Source organism: Platichthys flesus, chromosome 12, assembly GCF_949316205.1.
Source record: "Platichthys flesus chromosome 12, fPlaFle2.1, whole genome shotgun sequence".
Taxonomy (NCBI): domain Eukaryota; kingdom Metazoa; phylum Chordata; class Actinopteri; order Pleuronectiformes; family Pleuronectidae; genus Platichthys; species Platichthys flesus.
In genome coordinates this window covers 6,582,842-6,604,312 of record NC_084956.1, presented here as the reverse complement: position 1 = coordinate 6,604,312, position 21,471 = coordinate 6,582,842, and the positions used below count along the sequence as shown (strand labels likewise).

At 42.2% G+C, this 21,471-nt stretch overlaps 1 protein-coding gene across 2 annotated transcripts in view; it reads left to right on the top strand.

Annotated features, from left to right (window-relative positions):
* Positions 1 to 326: 326 nt before the first annotated feature.
* ccser2a (coiled-coil serine-rich protein 2a) overlaps positions 327 to 21,471 on the top strand; it is a 49,999-nt gene continuing 28,854 nt past the window's right edge. The window contains exons 1-3 of one of the 2 annotated variants that reach the window (XM_062401781.1): positions 327 to 793; positions 15,063 to 16,537; positions 16,626 to 16,837. In XM_062401781.1, the coding sequence (XP_062257765.1) occupies positions 15,106 to 16,537; positions 16,626 to 16,837 (1,644 nt within the window). In that variant the 5' untranslated portion in view covers positions 327 to 793; positions 15,063 to 15,105. The remainder of the gene's footprint in view (positions 794 to 15,062; positions 16,538 to 16,625; positions 16,838 to 21,471) is intronic. The other variant, XM_062401780.1, reaches the window with a different exon arrangement.

Sequence of the window (21,471 nt, the reverse complement as noted above, 5' to 3'; positions counted from 1 at the left end):
AGCCAATATAGGCTACTCATTTTATGTATTGTGTCTTATAAGCTTACATTTGGAATCTTGCATGGAGCTATTGGAACGAACAGTTTCCCTCAGGGATCAATAAAGTATTTCTGATTCTGATTCTGATTCTGATTATGTGGTTGTATATATTCAGGCCTGCATATATGAGATAAGTTATGAATTAAAAAAATCTAATGAAATGACACCAATAAATCAAGGACCAGAGTTTGAACTTTATAATGAGACCGACTCGCCCTTTGAGACCCAGCTGACGTGTGTGCGCTCCGCCCCCTAGAGGCGAGAGGAGCTGTGTGTGTCTGTGTGTGTCTGATGAGGAGCTGCAGAGGGGGAATCAGTGTGTGTCCACGGCGTGTGTGTGTTTGTGTTTACGGTGTGTGTTACCGTGTGTGTGTGTTCTCCGTGTGTTCACCGGCCCCACGTCGTTGTTCCACGGGAGGATCGACGTGAACTCTCCGAGAGTGGACGAGTGGAACTCCTCGCGTGTTTCCGGACAGACTCGGGACCGTCGCCACCGGGGACATGGGAGGTGAAACGCTCGGCGGGGACACGGTAGCTCCGGTTAGCGACATCTCTTTCTAACGTCAAACTGGGAAAAAAGCACGTCACGGAAAAGACGTAAAGAAAACTCTCTCGCGTTCATTCCCCGGTCGCTGGTTTCCCGTTAGCTCGTCGGTGCTGTTTGGCTCCGTGGACTGTTCAGAGTAGTGAATGACAACATGTCGGTAAACTCCTGGAGTCATCACAGAGACTCGCTCCTGAAAGCGTGATACAGGTGAGAGAAAACACACGTTATTATCACATCCCGTGTTTACTGGTGAAATGATGCCTAGCCACATGTACTCATCTCTTAAACACAGGCTACATGTGGCTGAAACCATACAGAGGGATAACTAGGACCTGTATATCAAAAGCAATATACCAAAAGTCCAATATATATATGTGTGTGTGTGTTTAGCTTTTGCATTGTGTTAATGTGAGGAGATACAATAACACACATTTCTACCTCATATTTTGTTTTATAATTACAACAAATCCGCTTGATATACAATTTGCCAACTCACATTTTCTACCATTCCTCCATTCCAATAGTCATTACTGCTACCTTCATCTCTATCAGACTTTTATTATGTATACATACTTTAAACACACCTTTCCATTAGGTTACAAACTAATCAATGTTAGAAATATTGTAATTTTTGTTAATGTGTTCAATTACACATCTATTGCATCTATGTTGTATCTATTGCACCCCTCACTCTTGTTCAGGGTTAAAGGACAGAGGATGTTGCACCTTGTTAAGATCTATGAGACAAATTCTGATTTCTAAATATGGGCTGTAGAAATATAATTTGATTGATTGATTGAAATAAATTTGAGATGAAAACCCCAACCTTCACTCAGAAATCACAAAAAAACGAAGACTTAAACTTTAAAGAAATACTAATGGGACATTTCTCATGATCATATATATCATGTATATATAATTTTGGGCCCTATCAGGTCCTCCAACCTTACATATATGTGTTTGCTGTTTAAACTGGGAGTGTAATCGAGTATATTGAAGATAATCAGCACAACAAGAGCTTTAGATGATTGTTGTGAGTGGTTTTCCTCTCTGCTGCCCATTCAGGCGGAAGGAGCCACAACATCAACCCCCCACAGTCATGACAATAAACCCTCCCTGAAACAGCCAGTGTACCATGAATGATGACTGCCTGGCCTTTATGTAACAACGCATATGCAAGGTTCCTAATTATATAACAGGAATGATGCACGCTGATCTCATGATGTAGATGGATTGGAATGATCCAGTTTAGTGTTGCAGTCTGTGTCTCTGGATGTTTTTTTGAATGGAAGCGACCTTGTTTTAGATGCACCACTGACGTGTCTGTTCCTCACTGGATTAAAGTGAAGCTCAAGATGAGTCAAGGCGCCTTCACTGGTGTCATAAAGTTGTCTGCAGCAGATGGGGAGTTCAAATTTAACCTGGGGTTTTTATATACCATGCAGTGCTGCCTCGCATATTCATATTCTTATACCACAACTGAAGCTGCTGTCAGTCACTGCTCATAAGCACGTGTGAGTGTGTGTGTGTGTGTGTGGGGGGGGGGGTGTGTGTGTGAGAGAGAGAGAGTGAGTGAGTGTGTGTACCGTTTTAGGCTATGATCCATTGCAGGCCAGACAGTGCAAAGCGCCACTGCACGCCAACACGCCAGCACACATTAGGATAAGGCTGTGACCGATTGCCCTTAGTGTAAGTGAGACGGACACTCTTATGGTGTCCCAGTGTTTGGGTGGGGTCGCGTTTACACACACACACACACACACACACACACACACACACACACTCATGCAAATCTCTGTGTGTGTTCCTCCGGCACCTGTTGGCAGGGGGTCCTGGAGCGCCACCTTGGCTGAGGGTGTGTTTACAATCTGACCCCCCAACCCCCACCCCAATAACAGCTGAGTGTCTCCGCTGTGCACTTGCCTGCTAAGGACCCCCCAAACTGCAGTCGTATGCAGTGGGAAGTTTTTCTTCTCTGAACAGACTGTCTGTGACCCTCACCCTCAGCCTTCGGTTGTAATCTAGCAATGCGTGAAGAAGAAGGGCTGCCTCAAGGCCATCTGATAAGTGTCCTTGTGTTTGCAGCACAAGCACAGAGAAGTGTTGAGTCATTCGTGAGGCTGTGCCAGAAAGAGGGAGTCACTGTCGAGCAATGCGGGGGATGTGTGGTTCTTCAGATGCTGCCTTCACACAGGCACTGAAGCCCGGACATCTATTGGCTAGTGTGCAAATGTCCGAGTCCGTTGCTCAGGTCATTTCCCGCAACTTTTCCTGGATGCAAAAGAGGTGTAATAGGTGTAGAAGACGCTGAGAAATGTTTTGCCTGGAAAGCTTGAGGCAATCAGGACTGACTTCGGTGTTGATGTCCTGTAAACTAAGACATGTGATTACCGCAGCAGTATTTATATGACCTGTCCTGCCGTCTGCATGCTCTCACCCAGGTGCCAGAAGAGAATCTCCTGCCAGTTCATATCTTAGAAGGGTTATACTACAGTCATCCTTTCCCTTCTGCAGGCAGTGTTGTCATTCTTTCAGGTCATCGTGACGAAAGGGTTATTTTTCGTCACGAAAAATAACCCTTATAATTTCTGACCCTAAAGACTTTCGTGAGGTTTCTATTACCCGAGTGTGCTGATATGAGGTCATTCAGGATAATTTCCTTTTTTTCCTGCATGGCTCCACGTGTGTTGTGGTCTTGTGCTCGGAGCCTGGTGACTTGATTTGACTTTGACATTGCTGTGATCCTCTGCGCTCTCCTCCCTCAGTATGAGGTCTATCATTAGAGCTATACTTAGCCACACTTATCAGTTCTGTCGTTTCCATGGGTGAGACCACAGATGTTTAAAAGGCTTTAAATAGCTCAGTGTGCAGCAGAGCGTGGGCATGGGGTCCCAGACGGGGTCAGGTATTGACAGGTATCGGGGCAACGATGTCCTTCACACATCAGGAAAATGCCCTTAGGATAAAAAAGAACACCGATGATACCGTGGCCTGTGGTGATGATTGCACCGTTTAGGACAAGTTGATTGATAATAGTGCATTTTATTTAGGACAAATACTTCAGAAAACGAGAATGGGACTTAGAAGAGCGCCTCCCATCGCATTCCATCCTTCTACCAAAGCTGTTCTGCACTTTTTGCGTAATCCTTCTGAAAAATTAACAAACCAAGAAGCAAAGGACAGAGGAGAAAACACAACTTCAGTAGGGGAGGGAAAGATGAAGAATAAAGATATTTAAAAGCAGCATGAAAATATGTTGACCTTTGCATATTTCACAACTAACACGATAAAAACTAAAAGTGGACAGTTGATGGGTGGAAAAATGCTAATTTCTGCTCCGACACAAGGACAGCGATGTGCCATTGAAAGTGCTCTGACTTTAAACATTAAACTTTGTGTTTTTAAAATATTTATCAGCAGTGACACACATGCGATCCCCCTGTTTGTGGTGCAACTGTGACTCCTTTATTATATCAGCTTGTACTTTCAGAAAGCTATAAATGATGAGTTAGTTCTTTGCCTGGGAGAGGTTTCGTCATCGTAACCACTTTATATGGTGTTTACACTGGTGCCATTAAGAAGGCAATGCAGTGCATCTGGTGCTAGCGGCAGATGTGCTGCATCATTGGCTCGATGGTGGTGTTTACCGTCAGGAGAGAATGAGCAGTTGCTGTCTCACCACAGACCCTCTGAATTTCCATACTGGGAAAAGCACAGATGGCTCAGCTCCAGGCAAAACAGGGAGAAAGGTCTACCAGTGATTTATCTTTGAAAAGCTTTGATAGACAGGAAGTTTGTGTTTTATAATGTACATCATGGTGTATGACATTCATGAGCTTAGTTGAACAACAATGTTCCTATTTAAAAGTTTCTACACCCACATACTGAAGGTGCTGTCACTTTCCCCGATTAGCCCTCTCTCCTGAGCTGTGTGTACACAGACTGTGTTTGAGTGACATCTTCCATCTCGCAGCGCCGCCACACATCTACCCAAGGAGAATCCTAATTTACCAAACACCTGAGAGTGGAAAGTACAAATAAGGAGAGAAAAGATTTGTGTTAATTTGCATTAGCAGGTGAAGATCATTTCTGTTTGTTTTTTTTCATCGGTGGTGTACAATATATGATATATGACGGTTTTGCTAAATTAAAAGCAGAAGTACAGCGAATATAATATAAGGGTGTAACAATTCTCCAAATTCAAGATCATACCTTGTCTTTGTTATGTAACCAAAACATTCCTGTACTGCTGTGAGTGTTGTACTGTACCTGGAGTGTAGTACTCAACCAATACTGTATACAAAAAATTATTGTTTGTATGTATTGTTTACAAGATTACAAACACACTACAGGACAGATTAACACGGAACATGGAGAGTAGATATGGTATCAGTCAGGGGAAGAACCCATTGCATTCTGGTGTGGATCCATCTCAGGGAGCAGATCCAGAAATGTTTTTTACCTTTCTTTCACATATCAATATAAGGTGTTTTCCCAGGGAGTAGTTCATGAATCTTGATGGAAAAAATCCGGCCTACAGAAGGCTGCTCTCTATGAATGTGTGAAGTTTGGTGCAGCTTGTTAGACTTGAACCGTCGGGCCTTGGTGGAGCTATGGGCTAAAGTAATGAGAGCTCAACTAACTGCACCTGCAGCAGTGGAAGTGCTGTGGGGTTGGGTTTGCATCACGGTCTCAGTGTCATTGCTCCCGTGCTCAGTGTTTGCCTCATCAGGTGTCTCTGCTTGCCAGCATGCCAGCTGTCATCGTGGCTCATATCTATTTATGTGGCAGATATATACAGTGCACAGGATATGCCTCAGTTTTTATCTCTGTGTGTCTTGAGCTGCCGGTAATGTGACTGCGTCGACCTTGCACTCGCACCAGGTCGCAGGGTCGCTCTCCTTAAAACCTTTAAGTCTCATTCAATAATCCTTCAAGGCTTTGAGTCATGTGATATTACAGCCTTTATGCAGACACATGTGCTTTAGACTCATAGTGGACCACAAGTGTCACGGAAATATAAATAAATCCTTTATACATTTATAATAAATATTAATAAATTGGTATTAGTATTAAATTTGTTTACTTCTATAGAAGTTATTTAATTGCACAGTTATTCATTTTTTAAGTTTTTAATGGGCATTGAAAAGTATGACAAATAAGATAATTCACAAAAAGTTCAAATTTACCAAATTAAGTCAGAAACTCTGTAATTTAAAAATACATTAATAAAGTAATAGAGAAAATGCAAGTTTCTTTTTTTTATTTGAACTTTAAAAAAAATGGATTAATAGTTTAAATTTCATTTGTCATTTCTTTGAACTTCCTCTACTTCCTCTGCTCTACTTCAAGTCAAAGTCACATTTGAAAAACAAATGACTGTCCTCAGTGTCAGTCCATGAGGTCACCTGCACAGACATGAGGGTGATATTCAAATCCTGTGTTTGCATGGCAGGCTGGACGGCAGCATCGTCTTAACATCCCCACATAAAGGCTTTCATTGTGTTGTGATGGCTCCCTGTGCTCAAAGCAATTTTAGACATTAAGTGTATCTCCAGCAACCGCCAGTGCTCAGTTAGTCTCAGAGGTTCTGCTGAGGTCAGTACAGAGGCTATGGGATCGTGCCAGGTTTTTCTTCAACTGACCTAACGGCTCTAGACTGTGGGAAAACGGACACAAAGGCCTGATGTGATGTGAGGAAGCCTCGTTCATTCATTTTATTTTTCTGATACAAATACGTACAATAATGTTGATTGTCCAAAAAAATGCATCTTTGAATCCACACGCAAATACAAAGCAATTTGAAACCAAATATTGATGTTTTACATTCAATCGTCTTCAGTCTTTAAAAGCTAGTGTACAGATGTCATTGTGTTGTATTTATTTACAGATTGAGAAATATGTGTGCATGGATCAGGTTACAACTGAGCTTTCACTGTCTCACACATCCACAAATGCATGCAGTTCTAAAGGGTTGGTGGAAAAACTAGGGCATCTGGTATTTTGGTGAATTCAAGTGTAGATTTTTTTCAGTGGGGAAAGATGAAAGCAGGCATCGGCTGAACCTCATCACCGTCGGGGGAGGCAGGGAGGGGGATTTGGGAAACACATCTTGACAGGGGAACAGACTTTGACACAACACCGGCGTCTGCTTTGTATGGAGCTGTAAGAGTCTCAAAACTCAACTCGCAGATGTAAACCAATCAGACAGTTTTCTGTGCACTCACATTCAAAAATCTGTAAATAAATGTCACAGATACTTTAAAACATTTGGACAAAAAGCAGGAAGCTTTTCAAAAAAAAAACAAAAAAACTTATTCATTTATTCATTTGGCTTCCACTTTTTTGTGTACTACTCAAGTTGTGATGTATCAATTTGTTTTCAAATTGCTTGGTATTTGTGTTTGGAATTGGAACACACATTTGTGAATTCCCAAAGTGTCACGCAAATTGTTGTACACATTTGTACATCTAAATTTCCTTGTTCAGATAATGTACTAATGTAATACACATTTATGACCATTTTGATTCAGTTTGAAAGCTATTGGGAAAAAATGTGCTGCATAAGGAAACAGAGATCGTGGGAAGTGTTTGTCGTGAGAGACAGAACGATAGAGTCAGTGGAAAGGAAGGAGCCGAAGGAAAAGAGGGGCAGAGAGGATGTTGACCTAATGGCAATGTATTGTCCATTCGTACAGCATAAATCCATCTGGCACGTGATAAAAATCTTTCTATAACTGGGTCATTTCATATCAAGGTCATGAACTGTAATCCACATAGATCGCCTCTGTCGACAGGCCTGCCATTGAAGAGAGGTGATAATGAATGAGTTAGCGGGTTACGTCAGAACAAACAGCACGGTGGAGAAGCTGGAGATGTTTCTAATGTCGTCTGAGAGATAGAAAGTGAAACAGACAGCGGAGAAGGTGATGTCATTGTTTTGGCGCCATAGAAGAAGCCGGCTGGCGACAGACATTAGTCAACATGTGACCCTGAGTCCGAGTTGTTTTAGTCACATGAGAAAACCTGCTCATATAAGAGTTATCTTTCACTGACGTGGTCAATATAATATCAGTGCACAATCCATTCACTTTAACTCTTTATGATAAACTGCATGGTTCATTTAGTATTCATGTTCTCATTAAGCAAATATTTCATTTATTTCACACATCATAAAGAAACTATGCAATCTTAATAACAGCTATTAAAATATGCTTTTACAACAGTGACATCTTCCTGTGAGCTGCATGTTAACCTGCTTATGAATTCTGTGCAGCAGATAAAGATTTGAGTCTTTATGAAATGCTTTGACCTTTGAACGTCTGTGGTTCTGTTATATCGTTAAGCCTTGTTCATACGGAACAGGATGTCAATAGGAAGTCCATAGTTTAATTAATCTATTGTGTTTTTGTCCACCTAGAAAACTCATGTAGATAAGAGCCGAAGAACACAAATAAACCACATTTCTTGGGTAATGATATTTACATTTCTTTACGACTTAAAGGTTAAACAAAGTAAGATTTAACAGGGGGTGTCAGATGTTCTGCAGTTTTCATGTGGTGTGGTTCAAATGAAGGTCATACTGTATACGAGGGGGCCAACAGTGACACAACTGTCTAAGCATGTCGCACACATACACACACATATACACTGAGCCCTGTAGATGCAGCGTGGTGTTAAGTGAAATGTGATTGTGGCGATGGGAGCGAAGACATCTGGGCTGCCACGGATATGAAGATAAGTAGATTTATATAAGTTCCACCAAGACGACTGCAGCTCAGCATGACTCCTCGGAAAAAGCAGCAGGATTATTCTAATGGATGAGTCAGGGTAGTTTATGAAAACTTTATAAAGCAGTTTTTCTGGGTCGTGCCTCGTCGGTAGTGTGACTCATTTTTGGCCGGATCTTTTTTTGGTCATTGTCTTGGTCCTGTTATTACCGTGACTTCCCAAAAAATGTATTTTTCTTCTTTTCACCATCTGTGTTCAGATTTTGATTGAGGCACTATATGGAAGCCTGACGTGAAAAGACAGAGAAGCTTAATTCTTCTTTAGAAACCCTGCGTTCTCGTCTCTTTTAATTCCGTTTCTAATGCAATGTCGGTCGGTCCAGACCCCATGCTGTGACATATCAAGGCCTGTGACATCACAGACTCTCGTAAAACAGGAGGAACTGAGGAACTGGCAGTGCTCATATGTTTTTTTTATTACTGCTGGCACTTAGCAGGGAATGGTTGACTGACTGGAACCAGTATGCTGCTAAGCATGAAATGAGAAGGGGAAATTGAATTCACACGGATTCTTTACGAGAACCACAACATATTCCTGCTGGAGTCAGTTTTCACATGCGGTGCCTTTCTTATCCCCTCTGGTTGATCACCTGATATTATAGGGCCGTATTGTAAACTGCTACCTAAGCTTGTAGATTTTTTTTCTTGTGTGAGAAGGATTATGTGGCTTTAGTCTTTAGACTTTGTACCATTGTTTTAAATGATAAGGTTGTTTTTTTTTGTACTGGAAATGCATCTTTCTGATGTTTCTATTTTTTTGTGTGTATTTTCCCAAAAGCCTAAATTCTCCTCTCCTCTCCTCTTGCAGTGGGCTGGGTGGGGCTCCTGAAAGATGCCCTATCAAATATTAAACACACCCATGAAGCTTCTGTTCTCCTCACCCGCACACCCATCGCCACGCACACCACACACACAGCGCGTTTCACTTACACACAGGCACACGTGCAAGGAGAGAGAGAGAGGGAGAGAGAGAGAGAGCCGGGCGGAGGACAGATCGACCTCTGAAGAGTGTCTTCCTGTTTTGTTTTGATTTTTGCTGCTACCTTACTTTGCAGTTTAGAGGATGGAGGAAGCAAAGGGCAGGGTGACCTGATGACCTGATCAACTTTCGATCTTAAGAGTTAAGGTAACGTTTCCATGATGTACTTTTTTAAAAGACTGGAGTTATGTGGTGCTGTGTGTGCTTGTTGTGGTTCCAGTCCAATACAACATGTGGTGAATACGCAGCTCTGGGGTTGCCACACCTTGTTTCTTTTCCTCCTCTCCTCTGTTGGCGTCTGTCATTTGATCTGCCACAGTTAGTGTACAGTATTACCAAAGTCTCCATGCTGTCTCATTGGATTAGCACCATAGCCTCGGTGTGGCTCGGCCCAGTATTGCTTTCACTCGATACACATTAGCCCAGCGTCAGTGTGGCTTTCATCCCCGTCTCATTCTATTAGCCTGCTCTAATGGCTCTCAGTTAATCTCTTCAGGGAGGGAGCTATGGGCCAACACCTCCCTGTCCAGATGACTGGCCTAGTTATTACTCCACTGAGACACTGGATTCCGTCAATATATTTAAATGAGGCTGCAGGTTTTGGTTTGGATTCAGTAGCAGGTCAGAAAAGTCAATTTCTCCGTTTATTTTGTCATTCATCCCCAGATCAGATACTCACAAAGAAATAGCCCCAGGCCCACATCTGTTGTTTCCAAGAATGGATCTTGGTTGAAACAAGAGTCTTCAGCCACCGGCACTAGAGGGAAACTGCTCTCATATTGGTTATGTGTGTGTTTCGAGTGGTCCATTGCTTTGACCACACATGTCCTGGAGCAGAGCCTGTTGGATGACATACAAGGCTCTTCAAAACGGGGCTATATCACTATTGATCCATGTAATTGATTCTTTCTGCCCTATGAAAGACATATATATACCAAGATAGACAGAGAGATTTAGAAGAAAGAAGGCGTCACTGAGGAGTTCCTCCGAAATCATGCCAAGAATGACCAAGTGCCATAAGAGCGATTCCATATTTTCCCGCTCAATCCATCAAACTCTCCCTCCCTCCTTGTGTTCCCCTTTTTAAACTTCCCCCTTTCAGTTATCAGTTATGCACCATATCTACAATCATCATAGACTTTAAATGATCACACATAGAGATTTCATTGTCATTCAAAAATATAAGATCCTTGGATCAAGCTGCAGCTACTTTTTCTTTGCACGTCTAGTCTTCTCTCCCCCCTTTCCACCAGCCTGTCCTCTGTCCCCCAATAACTCCCCCATAGCCTCTCACCATGACCAGTCGAGGCAGATGGCTGCCCGGTCCTTCTATATTGGAGGTTGCTCTTCCCAGTCAGTCAACTGTTTCTCTTTGATATTGTTAGTTCTCGACCTTACATTTGGTTTGAGACAGTTTATGATGGTATCTACAAATATAATTGAATTGAGATTTGATTATTTTAAGATTTTCAAATCTTTGCCTCGTCTGAAATAAAATGTCAGATATTTGGGATCTAACCATTATTTTGAATTAAATTAGTCATACAACAGTTGATAACACACACTAATTTGATATGATAATTCTCTCAAAGTTGATTTTGACACTAAAATGATATTAATGTGAATTAATAACTGGGGACACGGCACAAAAAGCTTGGTAAAATATTTGCTAAAATATATATTAATAATATAATTGATAATAATATTAAGAAATGAACAGCTGGTATGGAATACTATGAATGAAGAACTCTTGGCGCTTACTTATTTTTCTTTATAGATTTTGTGACATTATGCATACTCTATAGAAAGAAAACATTCAAATCTGCTTTTAAGGGCACTGTATGATATGAATCCCAGGAAAGTAATTTTCTCCTCGGCGTCCCTTGTGCCATATCCTTCTCTGGGGTGTCCACAGCCTGAATAAAGTCAACTAAAAATTCGCCCTCCTTAATCTTTCAGAAGTGAAGGAAAGGTGGGAGAGGAAAGATTAATGTAGCCTGACATGCTGCTCTGCTGAGACGTAGTGCTGCAGCTTTGTAATGATGGGGAACTATGAGAGTGGGGAGACTGGGACAGACCTCCTTTCATGCGTAGCCCCGGTGACCCAATAGATCATCGCCCCAAGGCTGTCACATCCTATATGCATCCATCCTGTTGCTCCTGAAGAATGTGTCTCTGTCGTGTGTGCGGTCCAAAAAGTGAAAGCTTCGCCAGAAGAGTAATGAATGACCTCACTCTCGCAGTTCTGATTCCTCAGGCCTCCTGCCTCCCTGTAAGGTGCTCTCTGTCTGGAGCTCTTCTTGGCCGGAAATTAAATAAGGCCAAATAGCTTTACTGGCTGGGAGACAGAACTCTCCCATTCCCTGTTCGACAGACAGTAAGAGAAGATCTCTGGGGGGGGGGGGAGTCTGTGGAGTAATACCTCTTGGGTCTCTCTCTTTTGATCTCTATTTAACAACATCCGTCTGTATCTGTGTCCACTTCTCTTTATATCCTTTCCACTTCTTCTCCCTCTCACTGTTTTCTCTGTCATTATGTCAATTCATGCACCGGATGATAAAACATGTATATGTGTGTTGTTTCATATCACAGGATAAATCTAAACAAAAGAAGTTTTGAGCAGTAAGATAACAAATTATTTTAGCTTTTAACCAATTCTCAGTGCAGTGAAGTATTAAGACCAGAAAACGGATAACAAATTATTTAAACTCTCTCCTTAGATCCCTCTGTTGAACCATGTAAAATCCTCTGGATCCGCTCCTAAATCTTTCTTGGGTCATGTCCCACCTCTTCACAGAATTTGATGGAAATAGGTTCAGTAGTTTTTGAGTAATCCTGCTCAAAGACAGACAAACAGAAGGCAATGAAAACATAACCTCCTCATCTGAGGTATTGGGACCAGCAGCAGTTTGTGGGTTTCTCCGGGTGACACATGTACATGTTTGTCTTTTCTATAACATTAGATTTCATCATTTAGACATATGGTTATAATCGTGACTTCTTCACTCTTGTCTTTACATTTACACTATCAAGGCTTCATTAGTTTTTCCCGTGCTGTGTGTCTTGGTTCACGTGAGTTTTTTTACACCTTGATGTTAGTGAAGCTGTTTATTTTCACTGCTATACTCTGAGGGGGAGGGGCCGGCCTTCAGATGTGAGCATTTGACAGATGGGCTGCACGGTTTCCTGTCCTACCTCTGAATATGTGTCAGTCAGCCGGGCTCTTGTTTACGTGTGATCCTCTTCAACTGACCTTCCATCTTTTAACTAGTATTGGGAATTAGGCTGAATACCAACCGTATTGTGTCTGTAGTTGTGTCTGTAGATATTCATAGACATTTACTGAAGATTAGTTTATAAATGTTATATCTTTGACATAATATTTACTGATTTTAATCATAATTTTGTCCCAACAATTTTATTTATACATGTGTTTGTTTATTTATCTAAAGTGCATATTGTTGGCAAATTTGTTTGTACTTAGCAATGCAATATCATTTAAACAGCATTGTTTCTGGCATTGGTACAAAATCTCTGGACCTAAGTTGTGGTGATGTGACTTCAGTAGGCTATTGATTTTTCCATGGGCACAATGCAATGGAACACGATAGTTCTCAGTTTACCTTAAGGCAATAGGGTGAGCTGCTTTCAGAAAATCATTGTAAGATGTCAATTGAACAGTTTATGATCCTTTGGCGTCTCTCTTATACACATTTTATTCATTATTAAATCCTAATCCTTATGATCGTATTAACTGTATTACTTTATGTGTATAGTGCATGTGGGATTTCTCAAAGATAACTTACATAAAATAGAAATTGAACCAAATACCAACATCTGCTGTGTGGACAGAAATCTTCCAGTGTCTGGGTGATGAGTGAGATGACCCAGATGAACAAACATTTGCCACAGCAGTGTATGGATTTAAAGCTTTGTAGCAGCGATGTGTCTCTCTGGATATGAATGAAAGTTGAGAGGTCTGGGGCCACCGACAGTGAAAGCCTCTAATCTTATTGCTACCCATTGAACAGACAGATACACACAGTTACCTCCCCCTCCCCGGGGCAAAGAGGCTTTGGTTGCCCTGCATGCACATGCTGACCTGATTTTGTGTGCGTAATTTTGTGTTTTTGTGTGTGCGCCCATGCATGCTTATGAAGCAGATTAGGATGGTGGCATGGCCAGACACTTCTTTTGGAGAGGGGTAAGTGTGTCTTTATAATTGTAGACACGTGTGTCTTCGCATGGGAATGTGGGGCAGTGCAGTACGGGTATTTTTTTTCCAAAATCTGAGACCCACATTGTAACACAACACAACCCCTCCCCCAACCCTGTGAAAGTTGAGTGGATTATGTCTCCAGTTTCTGCCTTTCTGCCTTTGTGTCTTTGTGCCAGTTTGTCAAGGCATCCACTCACATGGGTGTAACTGCTTAACCTACTGTGTGGCTTTTCCTTTAAGCTAATCGGTAGCAATGAACATGAACAGTATTTGATGCAACAGTAGGTTTGTGTCTAGTAACTGCTTTTGTTCATCGTGCAAATGGGTTTACTTGAGTTAACGGCATCAGCATTCTGAATCTTAGCAACGTCTCAATTCATAATCATCCTGCACTAACCAGATGGATGCAACATGCAGGTGGCCGCATCAACACATGAGCACTTGTCACATGGCTGACTGGAAATGAATGAATCAACAATGAGTGAAAGGAAACCGCCCTGTGTTCTCCCCCTCTGTTGGCTTTACATGCTGTACACCCTGCATTCAGTGCTCACTGTATGCTGGCTACCTTCCCAGCACTGGTGCCTTGCCCCCCAGGCGTTGTCTATCTGTTTGCCCACTCTTTTGTTGGCCGGGCGTGTTGGCGCCACAACCTCCAGAGCCAGTGCCAGCTACAGGTCATGTCATGTTAGAAACCCTTTGAAAACGGAATAGCTCATCACTCTATTAAAGTCTCATTACGAATGTTCCTGTAATTTACAATTCAATATTGGGAGCTTATATGTATATCATGTGCACAAGCATGGGCAGATCTAATTGTTTTGGTGCCCTAGACAAGAGTTACACCCCCCCATTACCCAACCAGTGCTGCCGCATTAAAATATTGGTCAGTGTAATATCATCACAATGACTGAAGATGCAGTTATCTATATAGCTAGCTACTGGCCATTCACAATCAAAGCCCAGTATCACAAACTACAGCTTTATTGGTACTTAGAGCTGTGTCCCTAATGCATAGAGAAAGAGTAAGTAGACCTTTATGTCTCTCATGTGATCACGTGAATGCTGCAAGACAGACTTGTCGTGACAAAGTCTCAAGTCACCCTCTAAGCTCTCCAGATTAATCCCTAATGCTCCTCACAGTCAGCAATCGTTGTAAAGGAGACAGACATGCAACAACTGCAGCAGGTGGAAAGGACTACTGTTTGTCAGGATGAAAAGGAAGGACACAGTTTATCATCTTTTATAGAGTGAGTTTGTAGTGTACAATTTTTTGTTTGATGATGGTAAGTCACAATATTGGCTTGAGTCATTTTATTTGACATCTCCAGCTTTAGGGAAAAGTAGAAAAGATATGGTATGTGGTAGCTGGTGCAATTAATGAGGAGTTTTTATGAAATCAATGAATGGGTATTATTGTTCCAAGTTAAATCATTTACATATACATCTAATCATCTCTTCATCTGTTTCTGTTTATCCTTTCTCCAGTTGTGTGTGATTCCATGCTGCTTAATGCCTTTGTTGGCATCTAATGGAAGAAAAAGCATCGATCAGGTCCACCATGGTATCTAGACTGCCCAAGTTTGGTGGACGCTCATCGACTAACGGTGCTAACCCCTTGTCCAATGGTTCTACCCAGCCAACAACTCCTACCCAGTATGGTAAGAGTACTCCCCCAGCAACACAGCCAAACAGTCTGATCCGTGCCTCTTCTTTTTCCTTGAAATGGAAGAGAGACGATGCGCTGTCCATCCACAGCTCCACCAGTTCTGGGGACGGAGATGAAGACAAGACTCCGATACAGCGTCCCTCGTTAGCAAAAGATGTAAAGAGCGGGACTCCAGGGACACCCAAGATTCGAAGGTCAGGTACTTTGGTGGCAGCTGTGTCTAGCCCCAAGGCAATTCCCAAGCAATCCTCCAAGATGAGTCCGAAAGTAGGAACCAAGTTAGGCCAAAGCCCAATAAACGGAGGTCTTAAAAATGGTCACACTGGCTCCAGCATTCCAGGGTCCGATGCTCGCCTTGTGCGGCCTAAGTTAGGCTCTAGCACTCCCAGAAGCAGCTCTCAAGACAGCCTATCCAAGTCCAGTGAAAGCCTTAAGACCTTGGCACTGGACAACATGGTGCGTTCAAATAGCTTCACTCACTTCAAGCAGATTCCCTCTCCTACAACCCAATCAATGACACGGTCCTTCTCCTTTAACCGAGCTGTTGAGCTAGCCAAACCTCTGGCCAACACTCAGCTCCGGCCTCCTCGCAGTTCTTTCCTCAAACCCCCTCAGCTGAGTAATGGAAGAGTTGGTTTAGGACTTGGAGGCCTGAATGGTAGCCTGGGAGTTTCAGGGAGTCTAGATGGAGGACTTCAGTACAGCAGAACCACTCCTGCTGCCTCCTCTCTGCCTACATTGTCTATCCCGTCAGCACCCAATACTCCCAGTGCTCTGAAGAAGCCTCTGTTCCCCAGTTGTGTGCTGACCAAGTCACTGGGCAGCAGCATTGGGGCTCTGGGCTTCAAGCTGGCTCGATCTGGGCAGGCCAAGCAACAAAAGCCTCTTTTTCAAGGTAAAGTCAAGGGTGATATCAGAACTTCAGTTGCCTCTGAGTGTGAAGAGTCATTGGGCATACAGCCCTATGGTGAGGCTGAAAGAGCAGACTCTCACAGTGAGAGTGATGGAAGCTCTGGAGATGGACAGGCCAACGGAGCAGGAAATGGTGTGGTCCTGCACGAGCTAAGCTCGTGCCAGGCTGTACGGGAGACTCTGGAGGACATGTCCCTATCTTCCGCCTCATCTCTAGACAGAGGGGACACCAGTGAAGACTTTCTAGATGACTTTGAGAGTATGGGAGATGTGCTCAGTGATGGGGACATGCCTGACAACAGGACAGCTGACACCACTACCCAAACCCGTCTACACAGCTTTCTCAATGAGACCGTCGACTGGGACAGTATAGATCTGGAAGGTAAATAAAGTAAATCAATATGACGTTCAACTAAATGAATATGTAACATTTGTGTCGTTATTCAGCCATGAGTTTTTATCTTCTGCAGGACATAAAGAAGAAAGCCCTATGGAGGACTCCCAAGGACCACTAGTGTTGTCTCCAGAGCAAGGTGATGTCCCCCAGGCTTCATCCGTTGAACTGTCACCGTCCAACAGCTCTGGTGGAACTTACATGTGGGACGAGGAGGGTCTTGAGCCTCTTGTGGGACCTGGGACTCATCCATTAGACAGCTATGATAATTCAGAGCTCAACAGCATGGTGAGTCCAAGTTTTCAGCATGTGACATAAATGTGTTCAATGCAAAACAAAGCCTTTGTTTAGTTTGTCAGTCACAACATTTTATCCTTTTCAAAACAATTTGGCAACTGATACCATTTTCACCATGTTTGCGATTTCAGAATAAGTGGAACACAGATAAATATTAAACATAACACACTAAATATTCAACCCTAATATAATTTCACAAAAGTTGTTGCTAAACTGATAAGGAACTTAGAACATGCTATAGCCTTGTCCCTCTGCTCCTTCTACCTTCACAGCAAATGTCAGATGTATCTTTAGCATATTTCAGAGAAGGAAATAATTGGAGAGATGCCAGAAGCCTTTTGCCCTTTTCAGCCACTTAGGCTTAAAAACTTGAGAGAATATTTGAAGCTGTTGCAGTTTCAACTGATTGAAAGTTGGCAAAGAAAGGACTTGTGTGACTGAGAAGCGGGTTCATCCATGAACACTGGAGAGAGAGAGGTTAGGACAAAATCTAAAAGTGATGAGGCCTTAAAGGGGGACCTGATGTAGATTATACAAACGGAAGTATTTTAAACAATATCTTGGGCGTAACAGAGAGAAAAAGAACCAAACACCCGTTCAAAATACTCGTCAAGAATATACACTTTATACATTATATATAGTACACTATCCTAATATTGGCAGGGATAACATTAAATGTAGGCATACATGCATTGTATAGATGTCATGGATTTCCTTTGCCCCATAGTATTATTACCACATTGTGATTTATGGTATTTTTTATCCGAATATGATTAAGAAGTGTGGAAATATCAGTAATTAGTTTTTCAGTTATTCCAGATAAGTGACATGATAAATTATTAAGAAAGTCTAAGCTTTTATCCAAAGTTGGACACCCTCTCCACAGTAACACTGACAGTGTGTCACAGAATTGTAACGTTTGGAAAGTAAATGCATCAGAACGACATAGAACAGGTCAAGCTTTGTGTAGCACAGGTCTTAGCCTCACTTTTTGTGGTGTGAAGATGATTATTCCTTAATATGGAGTTGACCCTACTCTTCTAATAAACCGTGAAGCCATTGTCAAGCACAAATGCTCAACAAGGCTTAAGTCTGGGCCTTTTTTTGACACACTGTAATTGTCTTTGCTCTTTAATCAGTGTCACTTTTATATGATTTCCTTCTTCCTCTCTTTATAATTTGGGATTAAACGAGCGGAACAAAGGCTGAGAAGGAATACAGAACTGATTAGCACTTACTGCCAGCTCTCCCCAGCCATTTCATGCCAGCGTCTCTCTGGCTTTCTCAGAGGAATTTTGATCTGGCCACCAACTGTGAGTTAATAGCATTGCTGGCCTCGCTGCGGTCCTGTGTGTTCCCGTACCACGGCACCTGATCTCAGGAATGCTATAAAGAGCTTAAAATGAGCTGGTTTATAATTTATATAAATCACTTTTTGTCTCTACTACTTTTAACCATGTGATGTTGACAATAATCATTACAAATTGTAAAAGTGAACCTGAAAAGAAAGTGTGTGTGTGTCTGGATGTTCCATCTGTACATGTTCACTGCTGCTGTCTGTTTGAGCACACGTGCTTTAGCCATGTGTATGTGATTAAGAGTTATTCACCATGTCTTAAGATGTGTGTGTGTGTGTGTGTGTTTGTGTCTTTGTGTGTGAGTGTGTGTGGGTTTATGTGTAGTAGATTAGTTAAACTGTCATCATGTGCTAGACTTGTTGGACATTTGAAGGTTTTATCGACATTCCATAATGGCTCAAACCACAGTTTGTGGATTGTGGCCCCCCTTAACTTTACATACTGTGCTGTTCTTTTCACATATAACATTTTCGACATGACAATGTGATATGAGAGATCTGAACACTTCAGTTCACTTCTACGTGAATAAAAAAAGCCACAGGGCTTCTAGGGTGTGTTGACCTGGAACATGTGTTTCCCCTGTGAGTGTGACTGAAGACTGTTATTTCATTACTCCCACCCTTGGCTAATGCAACGTCCATCCAACTCCACTGTGGAGAAATGACCGAATGCGTGTTTGCAGCATGTGTAACCTGAAAGAAAATCTACTCATGAATTTATTTTGAAACCAAAGTAATCTTGAATGTTGTCTTGACTCTCCTCTCAGTATAGCTCTACTCTTTCTGAACATGTGCTGTGTGTACAATGACATGTTTTCCAGAGTTTTCCTTTCACGTATGAAGAGCGGATTCGTTAGGTAAATGTCAGGAACATTCAGGTCAAGGGTTGTGCTTGGGGCGGGAGGCGGGAGGCGGGGCATATCGCAGCAATGTTTTTGTTTACAGCACATCGACATCTTACCAGGCTGACATCTTCATCTGCGTCTTCTATGTGTATGACTCCTGTTTTTCATTCTGAGATTATTGTATTCTTCCGGTTTCACATTTTAGAAATGTCCCTGACACGCCCACTCGCTGTGAGCTCGCACAGGCTCACTTGGATATTTTACAGACATTTTAAAGCAACCAGAGCTTACTAAGACATTTTCATTCTTACAGCCTCTCTAGAACATTTTCAGAAAAATGTTCACACTGAAGCCGCTTAATTGGGGTACAGACATCTGGTCAGAGAAGAAGGGGATGGTTCTGGTGCCTGCTGGGATCTGATGGTGGCTGTTGACTAAGTGGGAGCTAGAAGGAAAAAAGGCACAAAGAGGCAAAGGATAGAACCAGAGAGTGAGAGAGCGATATAGAGAGAGAGACCTAGTGACTGATTGCTGATGTGTGAAGATCAGCTCTATGGGGAATCTGCCTTTGAGATGCTTTTACATAACTGTTTGATTAGCGAAAATGGGCCCACTTACAGTAATTGGATGCACCGAGCTCTCTCTGTTCCACCCCTTTCTCCTTTTTAATTTCCATCTGTTCGTCTCATTCATTCCTCGTTCACTCAGTAAATACTTCCTCGCACTGAGAAGAGAACCATGAATATGATCCTGCCACACAGCAGTGTCTGTTTCCAAGACGATTAGTTATTCTGGTGGATGTATCCTGCTTAATCTCTGCTGTGTATAACACTGTGTATCTTTGTTTTTGTTGGTTGTTGAATGAAGCGCCCCTTTTTTTCTGCACGAGTCTGTTCCTCTCTTGGTTCTGCTTTCAATTAAATTCTAGACGAAAAATAGATGCCAGCCTAATCTAATTACATAAAAAGTCAAAGCATTTAATCACAGCTTTGAATAAAGGGAAACTAAAAAACGCTCTGCAATTGGTGTTCATTGCATTAGTGTAACTGAAGCTTGCTATTTGTTTATTTTTGAATGCATGAGAGAATTAATAAGACCTGGTCCCATGCGGCACGTTGCACTGCCACCCTGCAGTGTCATGCTCAGTCCACTTGGTGGCACTGTGCATCCTTAAAACAACAGTGATCGGTGTGCTTGTTGGTGTTCCTTGTTTGTGAGTGCCAGCATTTTCTGGCTATACATCTGCATTCATATGCCAAAATCAAGGAGTGGGTTACCTGAGCTTATAATAACATTCCCATGATGCACCATGCAGTGTGGTACAGTACCGGCTTTACAAAATTGGCATTGTGGGATGGAGGGTTGTGTGTCGGCAGCTTAAGTGTGTAACGGCACATTTCACTTTTTAAAAGACTCAAGTGTTTTTTATGTACAAGTGCTTGAGTTTGCTTATTTTATTTTGTCAGTCAAATGCATAGGAAAAGGAAGGGAAGCGAATGAGAGTAGGAGTTCACACGCTGATGCTCCTGCTGCTGATGTGGGGGAGGAGACAATAGCTGCACCTGTACAATATAGTTCCTCTGCACTGTATTTCACCTTTCGGTTGAACTGTGCCATACGGATGAGAATCAAAGCGTTGATAGTTTTATCTTGTGATCGGATTTTATTATAATGTTAAGTGCATAGACTGTATATGAGGATAGATGATGTGTTTTCACTTCTTCTGAATGTGCAAAAATGAAGCTAGAATATTCCGGGTTATACGGTTGCTGCTATCTTGCACTTTTGAGATCATGTAGCGCTCCAGTGTGCCCAGAGGGGTGATCATGGTGTGGAGCTGTGTTATTGACGTCCGGCTGATTTACAAGCTAGAGTAGCAACGAGTCAATCTCAGCTGTCAATCATGACGACTAACCCCGTTCTCATCGCATCAAATAACAAATTCAAACTTCCTCAAGCAGCACCCACACTACAACATCCATCTGTGTTATAAGAGCTACTTAAAAAGACAGAAACCATCTTTGAGAGGATATTTGACGTGGACTTTGAATTTTTGAGTTTGGTCCACGTCCCATCAACTAACATGGAGGAGGATGGGTTTATTACCTATACTACAGCCAGCCACCAGGGGGGAAACAAGATGATTTTCCCTTTTATGAAGTAGGTAGACGTATGCAATAAAAATAAATTACAATATCACCTGCATGTATAAGTTGCAGGCTTGTTCTATTACATAACATCACAGCTTATTGCATCAACTTTTTGTTCACATTTAAAAGAATAAGAAACTTCGAGAATGGTGGAGCCTTTACCCTTAACAGAGACTCCGATAATTTCATTAAACTTGTGTTTGTTAAGGAGTTTTAACTGGAAGGAATAAATTTCCCTCGACATTACAGCCCAGTGTCCCACCCCACAGCATG